This window comes from Macaca fascicularis, chromosome 3 (genome assembly GCF_037993035.2).
Source record: "Macaca fascicularis isolate 582-1 chromosome 3, T2T-MFA8v1.1".
Classification (NCBI taxonomy): Eukaryota; Metazoa; Chordata; class Mammalia; order Primates; family Cercopithecidae; genus Macaca; species Macaca fascicularis.
In genome coordinates this window covers 102190424-102215348 of record NC_088377.1, presented here as the reverse complement: position 1 = coordinate 102215348, position 24925 = coordinate 102190424, and the positions used below count along the sequence as shown (strand labels likewise).

Below are 24925 nucleotides of genomic sequence, written 5' to 3'. Positions count from 1 at the left end.
TTTAATATCATTTACTACATACAATGTAAGCTTCACGAAGACAAGGCTCTTTGTTGTATTCACCAGTGTATCTCTTGGGCTTGGAAGAGTGGCTGGCACATAGTAGGTGCACAATGATTATTTGCTGATTTGATGATAATAGCTTTCCTGAAGGACAGCCTGTTTCCCACACACTGTGCTTTATACAGATCATTTCTATTCCTGAAAACACCAAAGCAATATGTATAATATAAGCCCCATATTCCAGATGGGGAAATTGAAGCTCAGCGAAGTTAAGTAACTTGTTTAAGGCCTCACAGCTCAGGGTAGTCAGGATTCAACCTCCTCTTCCTTTGAATTCTCAGAAAACATTGTACTATGGTGCTTATCTTCTCTCTGATACTACACTACACAGTAGCCTGTTCTCTCTTTCTGCTTTCCATTCTTTGTGAACCGAGACAGTGTCTTACCCATCACAGTGTCCTCTGAAGCACCCAGCTCAGGTCTTCACAGTGCAGGGGCTCCATAAATATCTAGTGAGTGACTGAAGAGTAGATAATAAAGGGGTGGGGGAATATGATTTAGAGAATATCTCTAAAAAAAAAAAACCCGGAGCATGCAATAAACTAAAGCATAAATGAACACTAATTAATAAAAGGAAGAAAGTTAATTAGTAAAAGCAGGCAGTTCACACCACATGTACATGACAGGAGAGAACAGCCTCATGTCAGATGGGACTCCTGGGAGCGCAAGTCTTTACCATATAAAAATTAACTACAAGACTCAAAGGGCAACACCACGTGGCAGCTTCATTCCTTGAACTATTTCAACAACTACACACACAAAAAAAAAATAAGAAAGAAATTGTTGAGGCTGGACTGAATATATTATCTGAATGTGAGCATGAAATTTCACAGAAGAAATCATCATAAACCTTTTCCTCCTCAAGAATCATGTCCACCATGTCACAAGTGCTAAACTAGTAGATTAAACTAAAAGCAAACACAGCTCATGACATCAGGAGAGCTATCTGGCTTTATGCTCAGCTGGGGCTCAGGCCGCTTTTGCAATCACCACTGTGGCTGCATACTACCCTTCTCTTTGTCTTCTTTATGCTAACAATTCCTGATGCACCCTCCTGTTCCCTGCTCCTGAAACCCTTTCCCAAGTCGGTAGTTCCTCGCCTCCATGACTCAAGAACTAAGGTACAACGACATTCCAGAACCCACCCATCTCTTAAGTTGGGGGCTGCCTGTACTCTCCTTTATGAATACATATATATCATAATGTTTTGTGTCTTTAGGGGATAAGATTTTGAGCTGCTATTCTAGAGCATGTTAAAATGTTAATTCTATACATTTATTCTGGAACACATGAACAATAACACTACTTTGGCTATTTTTCTGAATTCCTCCATAATAGAAAGTAAGATTAAAGCAAGTTCCTAGCTCTCCATCATGCTGTGACCCTCATCAATGAAGTTCAGAAATTGTTGCACATTAAAGAGGGTTTACCTGCTAGGGGCTAGGCTGAATCTTACCTTTAACCCACACCTTAGTAAACAATTTGCTAAATAAATGAACTGGTAGCATAAGGAAGATTTCAGCCTGATTATTGTAAAAGCACATAAAAAATGTTTTTATGACCTTAACCTCTGTGTCTACCTGTATGAGGTTTTCAGAGATTATTTATTTTAAACTCTACTTTTGTACCTCAGTATAGGTTGAAGAGAGACCCTGCAAACAAGCCCAAGGAATGTTAAGAGTGATAATAGCTAAGATCTACTGACCACTTAATATTGTGCCAAGTACTCTCTAAGTACTTTATACGTATTATTTCATTTAATCCTTGATCATCTTATATGATAAAAACATCTGGGCCTGGTGTTTTCTCTATGAAAAGATTTTGTTTTAATTTTTAACTTTTTGTTACAGAGATTTTTCAACCATACACGGAAGTAAAGAGAATGCTATAATGAATTTTCATGACCCATCACCCAACCTATGGGATTTTTTACTCCTATTTTTAATGGTTATAAGCTACTTAGGTCTTTGTAGCCTTTGAGTCAGTTTTAATAAGTTAGGAATTTTCCCATTGTGTCTAAGATTTAAAATGTATTGGCCCCAAATCTGTTCAAAATATTCTTTTATTAGATTTAAATCTCTGCCCTAACTGTGGTTACTAACATCATTTGTTTATGGCTTTTCTCTTTTCATTTTCCTTGATCAGTCTTGGCAGAGGTCTGTCAACTCTATTCATCTTTTCAAAGAACAAACTTTTGGCTTTCTTGATCCTGTCTAATGTAAAAAAAATTTTCCCCTTAATTCTAGTTCCTCTTTCATTATATCCTTCCATTTTCTGAGGGGTTATTAGGTGGTTATTTTTTCTAACTGAGGCTGGATGCTGTACTAGTCAGGGATGCAGAACCATCACCAGTGATGTGACAGGAGGAATGCTTACAGCAATTAGACCCTGCTACTGTGGGAGGGGCTGGGGAAGTGAAGGTGGTGGTGCTGATCCTGATGGGGACACCAGCGACTCCTTCTGAAGCGCAGGAGCAGGAGGACCAGTCAGAGTTTGTATGCAGGGAACTCAGAAGCCAGGCTCATATAACACCAAAGTGGACCTACAAAGTGGGGGATGCACAGAGAGGTCTAAGGAAAGCTCACTTTTTGTGGGTCCACAGGAAAGAACCTGGGGTGGCCAGTCAGAGGGAAGAAGAGCTAGATACAGAGAGGACAAAAATGAGGACAAGCCAGAACCTGCCTGCACCTGCCTCTATTTCTGTTCATCAGCTCATCTCACCCTGAAGTACTCTGGAGAATGAAGGCCACTGCTTCACTAATTCTACCCCCCAGTCTCCTACAAGTTCCTCTTTTGGACTTCCCATACAAGGAAGGAGATTCTGGGAAACAGTTCCTAGTTTAACCAACTTGATCAGGGAACAGAATAGCACAGATGCTTTCATCTCATTAATGTTCAGCCTTTCTTCAATACATTTCTAAGTACTATTCAGCTATATCCCATAAGTTTTAACATAGATTCTATGTATTTTCATTATTATTTCTAAATATTTTATGTTTCCCATAATGTCTGCTTTGTCCTGTGATTTATTTGCATGCATGCTTCATAATTTCCAAACATACGGGTTTTCTTCTAGTTTTTGTTACTGAGTTTATAGTGCAATTGTCTTAAATATTTTCATTGCAGTCAATTTTCTTAAGTATTTTACGTGCCCTTAAAATGCTCTCCCACTTCAAATGTTGGATGCAGCGTTCTTTATATGTCTTTCACATCAAGCTTAACACTGTTACTTTTTTGCCTGCTTGATAAACCAATTAGACAGAGTGAGAAAGAGATTAAAATCTGCCCCATGATAACAAGACTGTTTTATTTTTCCTTGTGATTTCAATAATTTTGATTTTACATATTTTGGGTCATAGTAGTAACATAATAAGTATATAAACGTTTAGAATTGTTTTATGTTTCCGGTAAATGGAACCTGCTAGGACCTTCTTTATCATTAATAATATTTTTGCTTAAATTTCATTAGTAATATACTAGGTTTCTTTTTGTAGGACTCTGCCTGGCATATAACTTTACATACTTTTCATTTCATCTTTTCTTTATGTGTTGTGAAGACGATTCTTGGAAGCAGCATGCTGCCAACATTTTTTAAAAATCCAGACTGATAATCTTTGTCTCTTAACTGGAATAATTTGTCCAGTTATATTTAATATAATTTAGTGGTTATTCTGAAAATACCAAAATTATATATAATGTATCAAAACCTAAACATTGCCAATTTACCTTCCTCCCAAATAATACGTTATATGTAATCACGTCCTGACTGACATGCTATAAACGACACATATTTTGGTTTTCTAAGCTCACAAGAAAGTTACTGTTGATTCAAATTTACCCACATATTTACCATTTCATTCCTTCTTTTAACTCTAATCATTTTATTCATGATCTCTTACCTTCTTCTCAAAGTACATATTTTAGAATCTCCTTTCATGAGAATATGTTACTCCTCTTTCCTTGGTCTGAAAATTGCTTTATCTTATCCTCATTTTTGAAAGACAGATTTGGCTGAGCAAACAATTACAGGCTAATTTTCTCTCTGTATTCTGAAGACACTGTCCCACTATTTTCTGCCCTGTCATCACTATAGTTAGTTGAACCGCTCCTTTGAAAGCTACATGTCTTTTCTCTGTGGCTGCTTAAGGATTTTCTTTGTGATGGTGCTCTGCTATTTTACTATGCCATATCTAGGCATACGGATCTCTTAAAAATTTAATCTTGTTTAATGTGTTGGTATCTTTAATCACTTCTGGAAATTCACTCTTCTTGTTGTCGTTTAGCCCTCTTCTATATTTTTCATCTTTGTATCTACTGCATTCTAAATACTTTATTCAATTTTATCTTCTAGCTTATTAATTCTTTATTTGATTCTATCTAATCTGTCATTGATTACCTATCAAGCTTTTAATTGAAATTTCTATATTTTAGTTAATATATGTTGCATCTGCCTAATTTTCAAATTCTTTGCTATTTCAATACTCTTGCTCCTTACACATATTTTTAATCTTCTCTTCCATTTTTGTAAATGTAGTAAACATACTTATTTTATGTATTATGTCTGATAAATTCAGTATCTGAAGTCTTTGCAGGTTGATTCTGCTGACTCTTTTTCACAATGATTTATTTTTTGTGTGTGTTTTGAGATTTTTGAATGGGAGCTAATGTATTTCAGGAATTCTGTAAGGGTTCTTTATGGTCAAATAAAGAAAATTCCTTCACAAAGAATCTGCATTTGCTTCTGCTAGGTAACAAGAGCGACTACCAACCTGGTACCATTTTAATTAGATTCTAAGCTGAATGTTTTTCTGACCATTCAGCTAGTGTGAATTTCAGCTGTAAATCCACAAGTTGCTCTGTGGTTACAAATTTTCTGAGGAGATTTATTTTTTGCTCCTCCACATAGCTCTAAGGTTCAAGACAGAAAATTTTCCTTGGAGGAGTCTCAGGTTTTTTTCTGGCTTGCCATTACCAAGAGAATACAGCTTAGAGGTACCAGTTCCATGGTGGGAGGAGCCTTTGCTAATTATACAGTTCAACTTGGGTGGGCCTAGAGTTTTCCTTCTGTGGCTCTGGAGGTTGTAAAAACCTAAGAGCAAGTTCAGGGTGAAAGTCAGCCTCCAGAGCTCTCTCTGGGTTTCCAAATTTCACTTGGTATTTAGCATCTGAGTATTTCTTCCTGTCTTGTCAGATTGGCAGTACAATTGAAAAAAATCTGTTCCACTGATCCTGCAGGCAGTATGATTTACAGTGGTTCAGAATGAGAGCTTTGAAACCAGACTGCCTGGGCTCAAACTTCTGCACAGTACTGATTAGCCAGGCAGCCTTGGGAAGTTATTTAAACTCTGCTTTAATATTTCTACTTCTAAAATGGGAATAAGAATAGTACTTGCCTCATACATGGGTTTTTGTAAGGATCAAATGAATTAGTGCAGTAAACTACTTAGAACATGGCTGGCCATAGCACTCAAAAGAAAAAAAGGCATTATTATTACTACTATCACTGTTAGATTGTGGTACCATGATGAGATCTTACAATGCAGATGTTGCTTTCTACTTCCTTAACATTCTCTCTTGTATTATCATGTTGTAAAATCAAGCTTTGCAAAATGTAATTTTATATAAACATTTCTGCCAATGCACTCATTTTTATGAAGCTGCTATTTAAGAAAGTAGACAAAACACATAAATATATGCATAACAATGAATGGCAGACACACTCCACTGAACACTCCTATTTAACTGCTCTTACAATTTAGGACCAAGAGGGAGCACAATGAAATTAAAAAGCATTAATCAAAATAACCCAAAGAATAATTTTAATGATGCCTAATGGAGGGATTTGGCTGTTGCCATCAAGTGTAAAGGTGAGCATGTTAATAGCAAAAAGAAATGGCTTTGTTAAATGTGATTATCCCTTGCTCTTACTAAGCCTTATGAGATAGAGCTACACAAAAAAGAGCCAGTAGAGTTTTCAGGCCCAGAGTGGCTGTATTTACAATGGTGAAAACCCAGTATATTACAAATTATATACAATTTTTTTTATATTATATACAAATAATATAAAAAGGCATATACTATGCATACAATCAGAAAGAGCTGGCTTTAGTAAGACAAGGGGGTATTTCTTGATTTTAATATGCGAACATTTTTAAAGTATCAAAATCAATCTTATTATCATGAACACATTTTTTTTTTTTTTTTTGCTTGGCCATGAAAAACTTTATTTTTATATTTAGGTTTGATGAATGAACAGCCATGCAGAAATATGATTGGACACGAAGGATCTGGCCTAACGGTGATGGACGGAGTGGGGAAACCCAGCAAAACCACACAATTTTTTACTGAGTACTTCAGTTATAAGGTAGAGAGTGAACCCTGCAAGAGAAATGAGCTCCTGTTGATTTGTTTATAAATTATCACAACAAAACGTCTCTGGCTAAATTGGAATGTGGGATTTGGGGTTGTGCCAGCTGTCAGGTGATCACTGCTCAACTCCAAATACACCCCTTAATAGCTGCTCTGTGATAATGGACTGGACTCGAAGCATTCTTCTTGACTCAAAGCCTAACATTGAGTGAGCTCAATGTCAGTTAGAGTGAGCTCAGAGTGAGGCCTTGTCAGTAGAGGGCGCCGCAGGGACACTGTAGTGGCTCCAGAGTACTGTGTTTTGACATTTTCTTGCTGCTGCTTCACTGTCCTTCAGCAGTGCATGTATATAGGGACATCTCTGCTCCGGTCTTGTGTGCAGAGCATGCAGTCCCTTAGCGACTCCGCAGCCCTGTCCTGAGGCTGAGTAACCACCTTTCCACAGGCCTCCCACACAGCGCCTGCAGCTTGTGCCCACTGCGATACTCCAACTCCCCACCAGCGTCAGGTTGCCTGTGCCCCAAAGCCAGCAAACTTCCGTGCCATGGCAGGGAGCTACATCCACACCCTCCCCAAAACAGTCTGAACCCAGCCTTGGGGAGTGGCTTCCAAGTGTGTCCTTCTTTGCATATTTTTCTCCAGCCTTAGGGCACTTATTGAGTTCTCTTTAAATCTTTATAGTTACTCTCCTATCTTAGTTTAGTAATTCCTTACACTAAACTTCCCCTGTTTTAAGTTCCTTTGTGGTTTTTGTCTCCTCGTTCGACCCAGACTGACACAGTGTTTAATTCTCATTTCTGAATTCATAGTCATGTACTCTTTCCTCATCATACATCACTTACTTTATCCATTAAAAATATGCTGTCTTTTCATGTACGTGTCAGCTGAAATGATGGCCAACTACATGTTTTGAAAAACTTTGAATGATGCAAGAAAACATCTTCTAAGCTTATTTTATTCTTTGCTTATATCATATGAAAAAATTCCAAGCTCAGCACCTTGCCTACCAAAGGATTTAAAGTCAAATTAATTATTTCTTCCTCTTTTTACACCCTGTTCTTTCTCTCTTCCACAGAAAAGGGCTGGACTTTTGTTTATAATTTAAAAATAGCAAATAGATTTCACAACACCTTATTCTAAAACATTTTAACAAGAATTTACAGATCCTAATTACTTCCAGAGTAACATTTGAAACTAAGATATTAAAAAGTGCATTGAAAAACATAGATCATTTATTTATCTTTCCTTTAGTACCCAGTACTGGACAGACTGTAGACTAGGAACTGTGATCTAAAAAGATGAATGAGGCATCCTCACTTCTGCAAACTGCAATAGAACGAGAACATAGGTGAAAAAAGAGAAGGAAAGGCAGGGAGACTTGATAGCAAGATATAACAAAAAATTTCCTCCAAAAAATCACCCTTGTAATAATGACCAACATTGTTAAACACTCCTTAAGAGTATAACCCATATAATTCAGGGGGAAAAAAATCAAGTATCTTTAAGAATAGTTTCATATCACATCTATTTGAACTTGGGCTCTTAATTGTAAAAGCTAAATTAAATCAAAATATAAAACAAAACTATACTAAAATAGAACAGAAAGAAAAGAATGACACGCATTATTTGTAGTATCTTCCTGTGTTCCTTGGTAACGGAAACAAGCAAATATCTGGGATTACAAAAATTTTTAGGACATCTATTTCACCAGCATGCAAATAACTTGACATTTTACAACTATATTTATAGTACCCTTTGAGGTTCCCTGAATAAACAGTTTCCAATCTATATGCATCTCTTTGACATGTGAGAGAGGGCTCAAGAAAAGCCACAGTGTGAAAGTTATCAAAATGGAATTTTAAATCTAATGAGTTGCATATCATATCTAAGCAGAGAGTTTTAACATGACTGCAAGAAATGCTCTATTTTTTCTCCTCCCAAAATCTTCTAAAAGGTCACACCAGTCTAATAGTGATAGGTAACTGCCAAGAGTTAAAAAAAATTGGACATCCTGGAAATTATAATTAAAAAATATATACATGACTGAGGTAGGCAAAATCAAGGAAACCAAAGATACGGAATTAACACCCTCAATGACCAGAATGTCTGGCTATATATTTACTTATTTTTTTCTTTTAATTTTAATTTTCCCCCAAAATAGAAACATATTTCAAACCTCATCATTTTCTACTTTAACCAGCCAGCAGGAAACCAACATAAAATTTAAAAGAAGGAAACTATGTAAAAATCTTATATAAGCAAAAGCTTTTTCAATTTTTATTCCAACATGAGAGCAGAAAGCAAGATTTCTGGAAACTGATTATTAAATAGAAAAGAACAAAAAGAAATGTGGTCCTATTTATCACCCATTCAACAAAGAACTAGTTTTTAAATTGAAAAACTAAGCAATGCATTCTGAAATGTGGCTACAAACAATTCTATAAATTTTTAAACTAATATTAATGAGAGTTGAGGAAGCAAACTTTCAACAACACTCAAGTAGTTAAACAGAACTTCCTCATACTTCATGTTTGCCAAACAAAATATCAGGAATGTGGGATAAAGCGTAAAGCGATCTTATTATCATCTAACTCAGTCTTCTTTCACAGATTAGGAACTTGAGAACCAAAGATTTTTGTTTTTTGTTTTCCTCTAAAAAATGCTCTGCTAATGATCTTACGGGCAGGTGGAATAAAAAGGGTACAATTTTAGAGGCACTAGATCACTTAGCCTTTAAAATTTCTTGACCAGCCTAACAGAATATCTTAAATTCCACCATTAGAGATTCATTCTATAGGGTTATTCATTATAACTTTAGATCTAAGAATCTAAAAGTTTGAAGGGCACTTGCAGATCCTGAGTCCAAACTCACTCAAGGAGCATATCCAAATCACATTTAGGTTAAGTTCTTTTAGGGAAATGACTGGGTCCTCTTTACCTCCATAGTCCCAGATCCTGGCAGACAATAACCTACATATTAATTGTGGTGTTGGTGAAAATGACTAAAGAATCAGTCAGCTGACTTTCTCCCTGAGCACTGATGAGGAATCTTTTGGGAATAAGATTCAGGGGTGGTAGGTTTTAAATAGAAGAGGACAGAAGGGAGCCAGACGTGGGTCCAGGAGACACAGTTTGGGGTTCTTGACAAATGTAAGCAGAGTGAAAACCTGGGTAGGGTAGAGGAGTGGGTGAGAGAAGGGGGGAGGTGCCTCAAGAGAACAATAGGACATCGAGGTGAGGGAATGGAAGAAACACACTTTGTTTATTGCACAATGTTTCACAGACCTTCTCCTGCCAACAAGCAGACCATAAATGTCACTATTCCATCCTAACGTGCTGTTAAGTCAGTGCAGGATGGTCCAGAAATTTTGCAACTATTTCAAAAAATTACCAAAAATGTTTTACATCCTGCCTAGCATCTTGTTATCTAGGTAGTAAAATACCAAGGGTTAATGTGATAGCTAAAGAAAAAGAAAATCACCCAACCACCTCATGCCTTTTCTTTTTCTTTCCTAGGAAATTGCCAGTTATATGGGTCCTACATTTGTCCTTCTTTTTAAATGGGAAAAGGCAGAGAAAATAAAACTACAACGCGTTTTATTTGTGCGTTAGCGATTACAGCCCGGGGCTATTTTTCCTTTCCCAAACAGTGTACATTTTAGACCTGACACAAAGCAGGGGGTGGTACACTGAGCTCCATCAAGCAAATTTTTACTTGTGACCAAAATACTGGACCAGATGGATCGCAAAACTTGCCAAGAGCGCAGTTAAATGTTCACGAGAGGACTACTAACGTAAGCAAGGAACTCACTAGTGCTATCTCTGTTTTTTGTTTTCATTCCACCTAGAACCAAGAATTTAGGAATGCTAAGGAAATCAACCCCAGGCAGATTTAGTCTTTGCTAAGCACATTACAGAACTGTTAACACACACCTTAGATGCACTGAATTCGAACAATTACAGAAACAAATCTCTAAGGTTATGGAACTTCACCAGAGGTATTTCTAAGAACTGCTGGATGATTGTTAAAAGAACACTGGAAAGAGTCTGGTACAGGCCAGGTCAGGGTTGGAAGTGGCAAAGAAAGCATCAACAACAAAGCTGGGCGCGGTGGCTGACACCTGCACTCCCAGCACTTTGGGAGGCTGAGGCAGGTGGATCACAAGGTCAGGAGTTCAAGACCAGCCTGGCCAGCATGGTGAACCCCCATCTCTACTAAAAATACAAAACATTAGCAGGGCATGGTGGCGCATGCCTGTTATCCCAGCTACTTGGGAGGCTGAGGCAGGAGAATTGCCTGAATCCAGGAGGCGGAGCTTGCAGTGAGCCAAGATAGCACCACTGCACTCCAGCCTGGGTGACAGAGTAAGACTTCATCTCAAAAAAAAAAAAAAGAAACAAAGAGAGAAAGCATTAACAACAAAAGGTAGGAACCATCAAACCAGATAATGATCCTCAACCAGAGTACTACAAGGTCCCTGCTTGGAAAAGTATCTGTGCTTGCCTCAAGCTCACGGTTACTACCTAATGGCACCTTCCAGAGGGTGGCTGCTGCTGTTGATTTGATTGTTGTTACTGTTGTTTTAAAACTCTAATTGGAAAATCAGTTTGTAATTCCATTTTATGACTCCTGAGGAGATGAATGGTCTTTTTAAGAACAGCTATCCAAAAAACCCTACAAAATCCATCCAAAGACAGCCTCTGCTCATCCAGAGCCAAGAAGAACTAGCAGGTACCTACAGCATCTCGGCACAAGGCTGGTCCCCATTCCAGATGAAGCTTCCACAAGTTAACTCCTTTGTACCTGCCTACCCTTGAATATGAAAATCTTTGACAAGCTGCTGCCATCCCTCCATGGTTGTGAGACCACCTGGATAAAAACTCTAGGAGAAAATGCTGGAGTCTGTGTCCACTCCAGATAACTAAGTGAAGCTTTGTCATTTACTAGGTCCACAGCAGATGGAACTAGGAAAGGCTGGGTTTGAAAAACCTAAATTAAGGTAAATATTATCCTCAGTGAACATGTTTCCCTGCTCCATCAGTGTTGTGAGGGGGGAAGATTCCAGAGATGATGACTCAGACATCAACAGGGATGAGTTCTACTGTTCTGGTTGTTAAACCAGTGGACTCTTTATCTCTCCATTAACAAATGCTGTTGTGCCCATATCCCCAAAGGAACCCCTTGCTGCTCCTGCCCTCTCCTTGGGGCTACTTTAGGCCCCCCTACAATCCAGCAACTAAAGAGGTGACCACAGAGCACAGCCAGAGGCCTGTGAGAATCAATGCCAAGGCTTCAGCCAGAGTCTCATCAGTGCTGCCCAGGCTACACCAGGCCTTAGGTAATCTGACTTGTGCTGCTGGAAAGCTCTGGAGAACCAATGATGGAGAAAGTGTTGGGCAAACTTTCTCTTGTTTTCTGCCCAGGCTAACAAAATGAAAAAATGAGGAAGAAGGTAGATTTGGGCCACTTAGAAAAACATAATTTATTTGAACCAAGTACGGCAATTTAGTTTCAATTTGTGAAATCTCAGTGTCAAAATAGGTTGGAAGGGGACTTGGGCAGGTGCTCAACCCAATCTTCAAACTGTACAGATAGGATAAATGACTTACGCTCGCTTGCTAATCAGTGCTGAGGCGAGGAACAGAACCCAGACTTCAGCCTCAGTCTCTCAGCCTAGTGTCCTTTCCCGTCTCCTTCTGCTTCTAAGTAGTTTGTTTGTTTGTTTTTGAGACAGAGTTTCGCTCCTGTTGCCCAAGCTGGAGTGCAATGGCACGATCTCGGCTCACTGAGACCTCCACCTCCCAGGTTCAAGCGATCCTCCCCCCTCAGCCTCTGGAGTAGTGGGATTACAGGTGCAAGCCAACATGCCCAGCTAATTTTTTATATTTTTAGTAGAAACGGGTTTCACTATGTTAGCCAGGCTGGTCTCAAACTCCTGACCTCAGATGATCCGCCCACCCAAAGTGCTGGGATTACAGGCATAAGCCACCGTGCCCAGCCTAGTTTTTATTTATTTATTTATTTATTTATTTATTTATTTATTTAAGACAGTTTGTAGTACTTTCAAGTGTGCCAAAAACTGGGCTAGGAGGTAAACAATATAAGATGATTATCTCTAAAATACAAAAAGGATATGTAATGGGCATGCAATTGGTCAGTAAATACCTAGAAGCTTCTCATGCATGCATAATAAATTGCTTCCCTTAAGTTAAACAATCCTCTTGTCATATCAATTATACCATTCACCTAATTAACAGAATCTTTCCTAAACTGTGCAAAGGCAAACTTCCCTGAAGACCTTGCAAATGATTCCAGTGCCCAATTGCTGGAAGGGCACTAATGAGATTTGACTCTACTGACAAATTAAAATTTTAATCAGGGCCACATGAAAACCTCAAGAGCAGGAAAAGTAAAGCAAATCGAGAGGTTTACATCATAGGTTTTGAGATACTTTTCCATACATGCAACACAGAACAGAGAAATTAACAGGCCAAGGAAATGTTATTTTTTTAAAAAAGGAGGAGGACAAAGAGAAAAAGAACACACGAGTCACTGGTAAACAATGTTGACACTGTTGGCCACTTTGTTTTAAAATCATATAAAATCTTTGGGGTATTAACAATTGCCCATACTTTCCCCTGGAATTGCAGAAAAGCTGGCTCTGCAGCAAAGGGAGATGGTTTAGGCCACTGACTGAAAGACTCATCCCTGTGTGTGGTTTCAAAATGCTGCCTGGTATCATAGCAACCATACATGACTGAATGTTCTACAAAATGTGATCAAGGCCTCCCCTGGGAAAATCTCGTGGAATTTACTCCATTTCTAAGATGTTCCCAGGGCTCTGGAAATCAGGTCCTCAGTACAAGGATCTTAGCGCAGGAGGAACTTACACATCCTCCAATCTGCCTACTGACAAGGCACAGAGGGGATGGAAGAGCCCAGTGACTTAACCAGCACCGTGACTGGTGGCAGAGCCGAGAACAGAGCCAGCTATCTGGACTCCCAGCTCAGCACTGCTTCCTCTTCATCTCATGGCCTCATCTCTCCAATTTAGTGAGAACTGATCTTCCTCACCAATCAGCTGTTTCACAATGAGACTCATGCATCATAGCTGCATTATATTTTAACCTGAAGATCGAGTATGGTACGCCAATTGGATGTTTGTACTCTGGGGATTTTTCCTTGTTCTAAGGTGACATGACAAATGGCAGATCCTACACCTTCCACTTCACTAAAGATAGTCTTAAGGACAAGTGCCTCGACTTCCTTTGGCCATTAGCTCCCTGCTTGCTCCCTAGCATTAAGAAACAAAAGAAAAGTTAGCTGATTTGTTCCACGAGCCTGAGCCACGCACCTGGAGTGAGAGGTACTGAGGGAGAGGCCCAGGTTTCCTGGGTCTGTACCAGGTTCAAAGGGCAGAAGAGCTGCTCTCCATGCCCAACTTGGAACATACATAATGACATAAAGGGGGAGAAAACTTATCTCCAAACCTCTGGTTCACAGGCAATCATGTGCAGAGGCCTTTAGCTTTACAGTTTGGGGTGCTTTTTTCTCCTGGAGGTGCCGGGTACGGCTCCATGCTTGGTCTGTAGCATTCACCATGCTGAGCGTTGAGCAGCGTTCTCAAAAACTCATGCCCCCAAGTTTGAACAAACTCATACTTGTCCCCTAAGAAGTCCCTGTCATCCCAGTCTGTCTGGCCATGAGCTCCTCCTCCCCTGACCTTGAGGCCCACAGATGGGATGAAGCCAGGGCCCGGCTCCTCACTCAGGTCCTCCCGCGCCTTCTCTGGATGCCTTTCTCTCCCTGCTCACGGCACACTGCACTTTGTAAAACATCTTCAGATGTGGAGAGCTGAGTCCTGGCAGTCATCCCAGGAAAGGGGAGCTTTATTGTTGCTCTGCCCATGATTGGTCCTCACTCTCAAACAGCTGTGAACCTTTTTCTTCGTTTATTTTCAAGCAATTAAAACTACAGCTTGATAGCATTACTGTAATCTCTCCCACTGTGTTTAGAGAAATTTTCTTTCTTCGAGATTTCATGTATCTATCCAAAAGAGAGAGAACAGTCTAGAGGCACCGCATACCTCACGAAAGTGATCTGATTGGTTTCTATCCCTGAAATAGCCAAATACTTGGAAATAAGAAGTTGAAAACATACATGTGGCCACATTTTCCTCTCCTTTGCTTCCATGTCCACATGGAAAAGAAGAAAAGCTTCTAGATATTTGCAAAGGTTTTGTGAAATATGAGCTTTGGCTAAGCAAATGTTTTTGAAAATATTTGGACCCTCCAAACAGAACAGATGTTTTTGCAAAATTTTCCACCATCCAGTCACAGCAATCCCGGCATGATCCTGCCCCATGTCCGGCTCCGGGCAGGCTGTCAGTGGCAGCTGGTCTGAAGAAAGTTTCACAAAGCATCTAGCTCTTCTTTGACTTTAGAACAAGCTCCCTCCAAGCCTTGCAATGTTCCAAGGTAGAGGAGGTAGCAGGAAGACGGGCATTTGAACAGCACGGAGGGCCAGAGGCAGAGTGTGAAGGCAACAGTACCAGTTCTCTTAGTGACAATCATCAACAAAGCCTAACATTTCACAAGTACTCGGGCTTATTTCTTACTAAGTCCTGAAGCATTAAGGTCACCCAAAATCCCCTATTAAAGCGTGAGCTCCTCGAGGGCACAGACTGTGGTTTATTCATCTTTCTATTTCCAGCACTTGCATACTGCATACCCAGAGCAGATACTCAATAAATTTGATTGACTGAAATGAAAGCTGTGAATACCTTCATGGGAACAGGGCCATGACCAGCAGGCATCTTACCTAGAACTGGTTACCAGGTGAAGGCAAGATAAACAGAGTATTCCAACATGGAGAAGGCAGCTGCCTAAAACGGAATCGGCTCTGGAGAGCCAGAATCCCAGTGTGTAGCAAAATACTACAGGTCAGCAAGCAATGCGGTGTGATACAAAGATCCAACGATGTGCAGCCAGAAACCAGTGCACAGGGAGGTTTGACGCCAACAGAGACTGTCCTAAATCACAGGCAAGACCTGCATTCATAAAGTTATGAAAAGAGCTCATCACAGCATATTTCTTCTCCGCTTTTATGCACCAGGACAAACACCTAATACAATATCCTTAGCAGATACACCTCTGTCAACTCCAGCACCAGCAGGCGTCGACAGTTTGGTGGCTAAATGCAAATTCTTCTGCAAACCCTGCTTCAACTGCCCTCAAAAAATCTTTAATCCTCCTTTCAAACTTTTATAATTCAACTCTCGTTTCTCTCCTTCCTCATAGAACCATTTGGAAAGATTTTGGTTTTTCAATAAATATATTAATACACAAAAGTTAGTATGTCCTATAAAAGTATTTTTAACCCAGCTCCTAATCTGCCAAGATTTCAGTGAAACCTTTCACTTACCATTTGCCACCCACATACAGACCCAAGGACGGACCTTCTATCCAGTGACGGCACTTACAGCTGATTAAAGGGTTTGGAGGTGATGACAAAAATATGCTTGGTTTACAAAGACAGGCAACATGGAAGGACACATCTGTGATCAGAAAAACTGCAAATCTGTGGAGGAGGAAGCTGCTTTCGATTTGCATTATTACTGCTTGGGTTCAGGAGAGATCGTGCTGTTCCAAGTGATTCCATATTTAACAAGTTCTCGGCATTTCTCATTCCAAAAATATGTAATGAAACTACTAACGATACCAAAGAGCTGATTTTAACTTTTGTCTTCTTGTCAGAAGACAGAAAATGTTAAAGAAGAAATTTATGATGTTGTTAAGTTTAACATCATAGTATGAAGTCTGGGAGACATGTCTGAATCAAACACATCTTCCGTTCTAAAATCTACCAAAATGAAGAACTTCCAAGAAGATGAATGAAGGAAACACTGTATATATTGCTTGCATAAATTGGATCTCATTAAAAATATGGTGGCTAGGCTTCACACACAGTTTGCACCTTAACCTTGCATCTGTTATAAGTGCCCCAAGCATTATTCCAGCTCTTTCATTTTAGTGAGAAAGTGTGATGATTTTGTCAACCAGGGTGTAAAACTGACTTGAAACAAACTGCTATAATCAGCTTCCCACAACCCACTGAACTATGCGAAATGGCAGTATGTAATAAATAACTAATGCAATTAACAAAATGACATGAGCCTACTATACAATATAATCTGTTCAGGCTGAAGAATAAAGTTCATTTCAAACAATTGTTACCATATTTACTTATGGATATGGCTATATGCAACTGTACACTTAAATAGCATATAACAATTCCCAAAGTCAGGTCTTTAATGTAAATTGGCCTTGCTTCACTTTTGAGATAAGTATCTCCAGACATACGAATTCTTGGATAAAACTTAAAAAGACTAGAAGTCATTACAAAAAATAGAAAAGATAAACTGAAAGAAAAAATAGAAACCATCCATAATTCAGCTCCCTTCCACCCCCCGCCCCCTCCCCCACCAAAACACGTACAGTTAACATTTTAGAAGGAAAGAGATAAACACCTAACAGTTGTTTCAAAAGTTGGGATGGGGTTAGAGGATCAGGGAAGGATGAGTTTACCTTTCTTTGTATCATTTAAATTTTTCAAGTCATGTGCATGTATTTTTAATTTTTAGAAAATAGTTTATATAAACTTGCATACACCTTTCAGATTTTCCCCTAGATACATATTTTTTAAAAACCAAAACAGTGATGACATTGTGTGAATAACCAAAAAAAATTATAAATTTAAGAAAAGTACAAAGACAACCTCTCTCACCTTGTTCCCCTCCTCCCAAACCTCAGGAAAGGAAACTCCAGCCTTGCCTCGGTGTGAAAATATATGACTTTTTAAATTAGCACTATTGGTAGGTGTTAGCAGTGAGCAATGTGTGACCCACAATCTTCCTTTCACACAAAACACAACACTATTGTCTTCTAAATTTCCTTCATCCGAGTTGGACAGGACCCTCTCCAGTGCTCTATGTTTTAAAATAAGCAACTGATATCTAGGTAGGTTACAGAGTACTTGAGTTAGCAGAGCTAGCCGTGCTGGAGCCTGGCTGGAGACCTGGTCTCTGGACTTCCCATGCAGCCCACACAGCCATCCATGCTGTTACTGGTAGAGCTCTTTTATACTGAGAGGGAAGGTCAGTCCTCAGATTTGCCCTGGAGTGTGATGACTTCAGGCTGTCTCCCCTCGCTTTCTCTCAGGCAAGGGCGCACCCAAGGACTGAAAATCAAAGCCAGGACCACACGACTCCCATCCTGACTCTCTGGACCCGAATCTTTGCATTTTGCTTTATTTTCACTTTAAATCAAAGTAGTTTGTTAGGCTGTCTCTTAATACTTTGGCACATGTGTTCTCCTGGGGGACAATTTCACAAGGTACACTTACAACCACCGAGGCACAGTCTCTTTGGAAGAATAAGGAGCCCTCATGTCTCATCACAGTGAACGTGCCTGTTTATGTCACGTCTGCATTATTGCCCCTGCCTGGGGCAGTGCTGGCAACCCCAGGAGGAAAAACCATTCTGTTGTGCCCATTTTCAAAGAAACTCGCCTTCTACATACAGAAGCCCCTGGATGTGTGAATTTTCTTCGCAACAAAGGGACAGAAGGCCCAGTGATAGTCTCATGGTTATATGGTCAAAGGGGTTGATAAGAAGCAAAACATAAAATAAAATAATCATAATCGGAAAGAAATTGCATAAGAAAAAGGAACCTAAATGCCAAGTAAATTCAATTATTTAAGAGTAGATGCTTGAAAAAAAAGCTGACTTAGTTAAAAAAAAAATCAGAAGTGAGGCTTTTTCCCTTCAACGTATTCTATTGCTTTCTTATGCTTTATTATAAAATTAGCTGACAGTACTGTACAGGGGTCACTGCAACATTTTCTAAGTGCCTCACGTCTACCTATGTGTTCCTACTTTTCCAGGCCTCTGGGCAAGGATGTTTACATTATTTGTCCTAAGTAATTAACTTGCCCCAAATAAGTTAAAAAGTCAGTGTCACAATGTCAGAAGAAGGGCCATGAAATGTTTGTTAAGGTCACTGGAAGAGGCTAACTTTTGGCTAAATTTAGTAAGTATTTCTTTCATAGGAATAATTCCAAAGTTTGAGTCATGGAATAGAGAGGAAACCTGAAATGAGATTTTAATATTGTGCACAACACCTTAAAAAGCCCAACAGGAAAGCAGTATCCCATATGAAGCAGAAATCCAAGCTAAAGAAGATATGGAAAACAAACAAAACATTGTGGAGAGTTTTTAAAAATCCAAAACAGAAATACATATATGTATGTACTTATGTGCACATACACACATACATATAGAGAGCCCTATTTTTTGTTGATGAAATAAGCTTATTTTTATGAAATCAAAAAGATTCGTGGCTTAATAAATATGTTAGAAGAAATGAGCTATTTGAGTAAGCTACTACTTCGCAGGAGTAAGTTTATAAAGGAGGTTATACATACTTTTATAATTATTCTGATCTTTACATTTTGCATAATATTTCTCATTAATGAAGACAACCCTTGCTTGTCTGATGTGTGAAATTATTTATTTTTAAATTGTATTTCAAATGAAATTAACTGACATTATTATACACTGCCTCATTTTAGGACAAAGGCTTCCACTCACTGGAGAATCCACTGTGAATCCCATGAGCACAGAATGAGACTTCTTAATGACTAGTCTAAGCCTTTATAAAAAATGTCAACCATTAACGACAATAACAACTACTCCTGAATTGTGTCCTCATTTTCTTGAAAGAAATGAAGAGGGAAAGGACACAGGTCCCAGGAAATCAAATCCGCTTTTAAAGAACTGTCCTCAGAAACCAAGCAGGGAAAAGGGAAGAGGTTATGGGCATGTCGCTGGAGCCAAGCTGACCTGGGTTCAAAGCCTTACTACACTCACTGCAAATTTGTGGCCTGGCAAATCAACACATCTCTCCAAACCTGTGCACCCTCGGGTGTAAAGTAAGTGTAACAGCATCTACCCCACAGGGCTGTTGGAAGGATTTTCCAAAATGAAGAATGTAAAGTTCTCCCTCAGTGATAACCCCTCTCATCATTACTATGCCCCAGCATCCCTTAATACCAGAAGTTTCTCCCCACTCCTCCTGGACCACAGAAGCTCATTTATTTACTTACAACAGGGCATTTACCTGATAGTGAGCTAAACTCCCCCTAGAATATAAAAAGTATTCATTAAGTAAATATGAGAAAATAATTTTAAAATACACATATACAGACAGTAAAAAACAAACTTTACCTCCTTCCATCTCTACTTCTCCTGATTTTTACCATAAATAATTTAGTATGCTTTCTTCCAAATCTTCTCTCTCTACCTATAAATGTATATTGTAATTGGGTTTTCCCCCAAAAACACATCATGCTTCTACAAACTGTTCTATAAGTGACTTACTTTACTCAACAACATAAAACAGACAGTATTATTCTTTTTAATGGCTGCATAGTGTTTCCTATAGTGAATATACTTTACTGAAGCACTCCCCATATTAATGGATATTTAGGCGAATCCCGATTTTGCTATTAAAAAAAAAAAACAGGCTGTGCACTATTTTTAGGGTGGATTTCTAGAAATGGGCTTGCTAAGTCCTTGATTCATTTGAAACTTAATTTGACACTGGTTATCTTGACCACACTGACATCAGATCATAAATATGGTCATAATGACATCATAATGGGAGAGACGAGAGAGAGAGGACTTCTATTGGTATTCAGAGCATTTTTTTTCTCTTGGACATAAAATGGATCCATTGTACAGGAATGCCTTCTCCCCATTCTCAGTGCAGAGACAAAGCTGACAAGCTTAAAAGTACATGTTTAGGATTCTAGACTTGGTTTAACTCAAATGGCCTTGATTGGATGGGGTCCCTCTGCAGTATTAAAACTGCTCTAATTGCATTCTTCAAGCCAGCTGAAGGCTGACAGCTTCCGCTCCCGGCTCATTATCAGAGCACTTCAAGGGGCTCCATTATGAGCAGAGCACCTGGTCCAAATTTATTTCAACGGCCCAGAGCAAAATGGGAAGGTGCTTAATGTTCAACCACAATGGTGACATTTTTATGAGATATCCAAGGTTCAGAAACAAATAAATGAAAGGTTTGAAGGGAGCATGAACAGAAACCGTGACAATAAAAATTCAACATTGATATATCAATTTAAAAACATATACCACCCATACACTTGGGGTAAGGCCAAAGGTTCAATGCAGGCTAACCAGAAAGAAAAAGAAGAAAAAAGGTCAATACTCAACTCCTCCCGTGACTGGCTTTGCTAAAAAAGACTGATGAAATTCTAAAAATGTTTAAGGAAATCAGAATGAGATGCGAATTCTGGTTAGGATAACAATTATGTTATCTATCTTATCTATCTTCACCAACATGAGAACGAAATAAAATCCAAGTGGAATTCAGAGTGAATTCTAAATGTATTATGTTCATAGTTTTTCTCTGGTTTGCTTACACAATTGCTGTCTTTCTCTCTCTTAAAAAAAAAAAAAAATCCCGTGTGGAAATAAGTTAATAATTCCTTACAGATGTTTCCATAAGAAAACATTGTGCAAATATATATTTAGAACTTATTAATAAATGCATAATAGGGAAATTTTCCCAGGTAGATCATAGCAGGTCCAAAGTAAACATGACATCCTATTGCATAAATCCATATCTAGAGACTGCTTGTCAAGTGGGATTTTGCTCTCTGCAGCTGAGTACTTGCAGAGATCTTAGTGTGCAGACGACAACCAATTTTAAAGCCCGAAACCCAGCTGCAGAGCATTAGAAAGCTCTACCCTCTACTAAGAATCTGTTTAAAGAATGTTAAAATAAATATTTGTATTCTTTCACTAAACACAACAATGACACTTACATTGGAATCTAAGAAAATGATGAATGAAAAATTATAACACTGGCACTTTACAATGGGAATGCTGACTAAATCGGAACTATACAAACTCGGAGGATTTACTCAATGTTTAGTCTCTTAAGAGAAAAAGAGGAGGACAATTAATCAACTACATAGAAATTTTTTTTCAGCTATTAGTTGCTTTTGGTCTTGTGATTTTTATCTTTCTCAAGCATTTTCCCTATTAAGCCGACCATATGGATGTGCAATGCATTAATCGGCCAGACTATAAAGGCTTTAATTATTTTACTGATTTAGAAAGGCAATTAGGCAGCACCTATTTTTCACGTATTGATTACACCGACTCTGGTTTTAGATCTGAATTCATGAATCATCAGGCAACTGGTATAACCACAAAAAAGGCTACTGGAGTCTTTTTTTTTTTTTTTCCTACAACAAATAAATAAAAGCACTTAAAATTAATTACCTGATAGAACCACCTTAACTACAAAAAAAGAGTGGCAAAATCCCAGTAGAATAAATTCGGTATGTAAGTCCTCCAGCAAAGTGATCACTTGTCTGAATGCCTGCAGGCCACCCAGTGTTAGGTCTTAGAATTTGGGAGCTTAGAAAAATCTTCATCTGGGTGTACAAAAACAGGGTGCTTTGTTTTGGTTCTGATTTAGCCTTGCTTCTGCCTTTACTGTATTCTGCTGCCTCCTTTGAAACTACATAAAGAGCTGGAGCTCTGGGAGTCCATGGGGAATTTCCAAGCTCACCATGGAAACTGAGGAAGTGGTCATTTGGATTATGTACATCCGGGTCCTGATTTCTCCTTCACTTTGACCTCCTTCTCCTCCCCATCTACTAACTATTTAAGACCCGCTATGTAATCTAGCTCAGAACAACTGAGACTGCAATGATGGCTGTGCATGGTGGCACTTATGAAACGAATAATTCCCAGCCTTTCCCATCTTTATGGAACAGAAGAAAACATAAGTCTTTAAAGTTTTCACAAGACGCTATGTTAGATGAAAAAATTTGAGAATTTTTCCCATAGAACAGATGTTTCCTAGCTTTGTACAGCCTCTCAGGTCTACATTAGGAAGTCACTCATATGATGATAATGTACCATTTATGGGCAGGGTGGCAAGACACTTGGATTCAAGCACTGGATGGCATTTATCAGCTGTGCAACTCTATGCAAATTATCTTCAAGTCTTTCTAGCATTAGTTTCTCCATCTATAAAATGGGAGCAATTATGCATGCTTTACCCATCACAGAGAACTGCTGAGACAGTCATATGTGCATGTGAAAATGCTCTCTAAGCTGGAAACTAGTGTCATAAACGTCATTTCTTTTTGCAGAAGCCATCTCCTTCATGCAATCACCTACACTGCCCTCTCGTGGTAGGCAGGCTGCATTGCTACTCAAAGGCAAAGACAATTATTTTGTGAATTTAAGATTGTATTACTACCAGATTAATTTCATGTCACCAATTCTTAATTGCCAGGCAAATAGAGAGAGGGCCACTTGACATGAAATACACAATTCAAAGGATCTACTTGGGTTTTTTTTTGTAATGCCATTTATGAACAGTGAATCCAGACACTATACTCTGGGCCCTTTTCTTGTACTAGTAGTCAATGATAAAAATTTTGAAAAGTGGAAAACACTGGACAAAAAGAGAAGCAGGAGATCAGCTGAGTATTGGTGAAAAGTCTTACCTTCCCTGTTACTTTGGACATGGATATTAAAGCCAGTGAAAATGTTCATAAAAATTGTAGGAACAAAAAGCCATCCATAGTTTTGCCGTACTCTAGAACTAGAATAACTGACTTTTAGAACTGGTAGGACCTGAGATGCCACATTGTTCCTCCTCCTTTCTTTACAGATGGAAAATCTAAGATGCCTATAATTTTTTTTTTTTTTTTTTTTTTTTTTTTTTTTTTTTTGGTGAGACAGAGTCTTGCTCTGTTGCTCAGGCTGGAGTGCAAGTGGTGTGATCTCTGTTCACTGCAACCTCCACTTCTCTGGTTCAAGCAATTCTCCTGCCTCAGCCTCCCGAGTTGCTGGGATTACAGGTGGCCGCCACCATGCCCGGCTAAGTTTTTAAATATTTTTAGTAGAGACAGGGTTTCACCAAGTTGGGCAGGCTGCTCTTGAACTCCTGATCTCAGGTGATCCGCCCGCCTCAGCCTCCCGAAGTGTTAGAATTACAGGCGTGAGCCACCACACCCGGCCATGTGCATAATTTGAAAGATGTACCTCACTTGGTCGCTGACCACCAAATTCCATCACAGCAACCACCTTCACTTGGAGCTGCCTCCTGCTTCTGTTTTTATCACTTCTTAACTCAAAATACATCTTCAATACCATTTTTCTCTGACATTGATATAGAATAAGAAATACTGGAAAACTAAGCCACGAGGGGCAAAATAAAATATAAACATCACTTAAGAGAATTCATTATGAGAAATCATAAAACTGACAAGTCTCCTGAACAAAAATGACTTGAGAGTTTACCCAAAGGTTAGCAAATATTAAAATAATGACAAGGATAACAACCACAAGCAAATCAATACATGCTTGCTGGTGAACTGAGTAGGAACTTAAGAACTTGACGCCTCTCTAAAATTTTTAGTTGAGAAACATTTAATTATACTCACTATGCAGTAGGCCATGTTTCAAATGCTTTCTTATAATCTCATCACAACATCCAATATGCTGTTAATAACCTTTATTGACTGCAGCATCGGTTTACAAACCCTGCTGATTGTTCAGCTAGCACCATGGATCGGGGAGTAATCTAGAGGCATAATTCAGAGATACTGCTGGTCTGGTTCCAGACCATTGCAATAGCAAATATCACAATAAAGCGAGTCACACTAATTTTTTGATTTCCCAGTGCACATAAAAGTTATATTTACACTATACTGTAGTCTATAAAGTGTGCAATTAACATTATGTCTTTAAAAAGTATATATCTTAATTTTAAATTATTTTATTGCTAAAAAATGCTTTGTAAAAATGCTTATAGTCATCTGAGCTAGATCTTCTGGATAAACTGTTGCAGCTTCTCCAGCAAGTACTTGAGAAGCTGCCTCACTTTGCTGCCTCACTTTGCACTTTCACATTATGGAGATGGCTTAGTTTCTTAAACTTCATGAACCCAACTTCTGCTAGCTTTCAACTTTTCTTATGCAGCTTCCTCACCTCACCCAGCCTTCATAGAATTGAAGAGACTTGGAGCCTTGCTCTGGATTAGGCTTTGGCTTAAGGGAATGTTATGGCTGTGTTGATTTTCCATCCAGAACACTCAAATTTTCTCCATATCAGCAATAAAGCTATTCTGCTTTCTTATCATTCGTGTGTTCACTGGAGTAACACTTTTAATTTCCCTCAAGAACTTTTTCCTTGCATTCACAACTTGGTTAACTGTTCGGTGCAACAGGCCGAGTTTTCAGCCTGTGTCGGCTTTCAACATGCCTTCCTCACTAAGTTTAATTCTTGCTAGCTTTTGGTTGAAAGTGAGAGACGTGTTACTCTTCCTTTCACTTGAACACTTACAGGTCATCATAAGGTTATTAATTGGCCTAATTTCAACA

The 24925-nt window shown here is 38.8% G+C and overlaps 1 protein-coding gene across 3 annotated transcripts in view; it reads right to left on the bottom strand.

Annotated features, from left to right (window-relative positions):
• JAZF1 (JAZF zinc finger 1) overlaps positions 1-24925 on the bottom strand; it is a 349506-nt gene that overhangs the window by 224774 nt on the left and 99807 nt on the right. The window contains exon 1 of one of the 3 annotated variants that reach the window (XM_065541016.2): positions 450-524. The exons of the other annotated variants lie outside the window; for them this stretch is intronic. Coding sequence (XP_065397088.1) covers positions 450-453 — 4 coding nt within the window. The 5' untranslated portion in view covers positions 454-524. Of the gene's footprint in view, positions 1-449; positions 525-24925 lie in introns of those variants that run through there. 3 annotated transcript variants of the gene reach the window in all.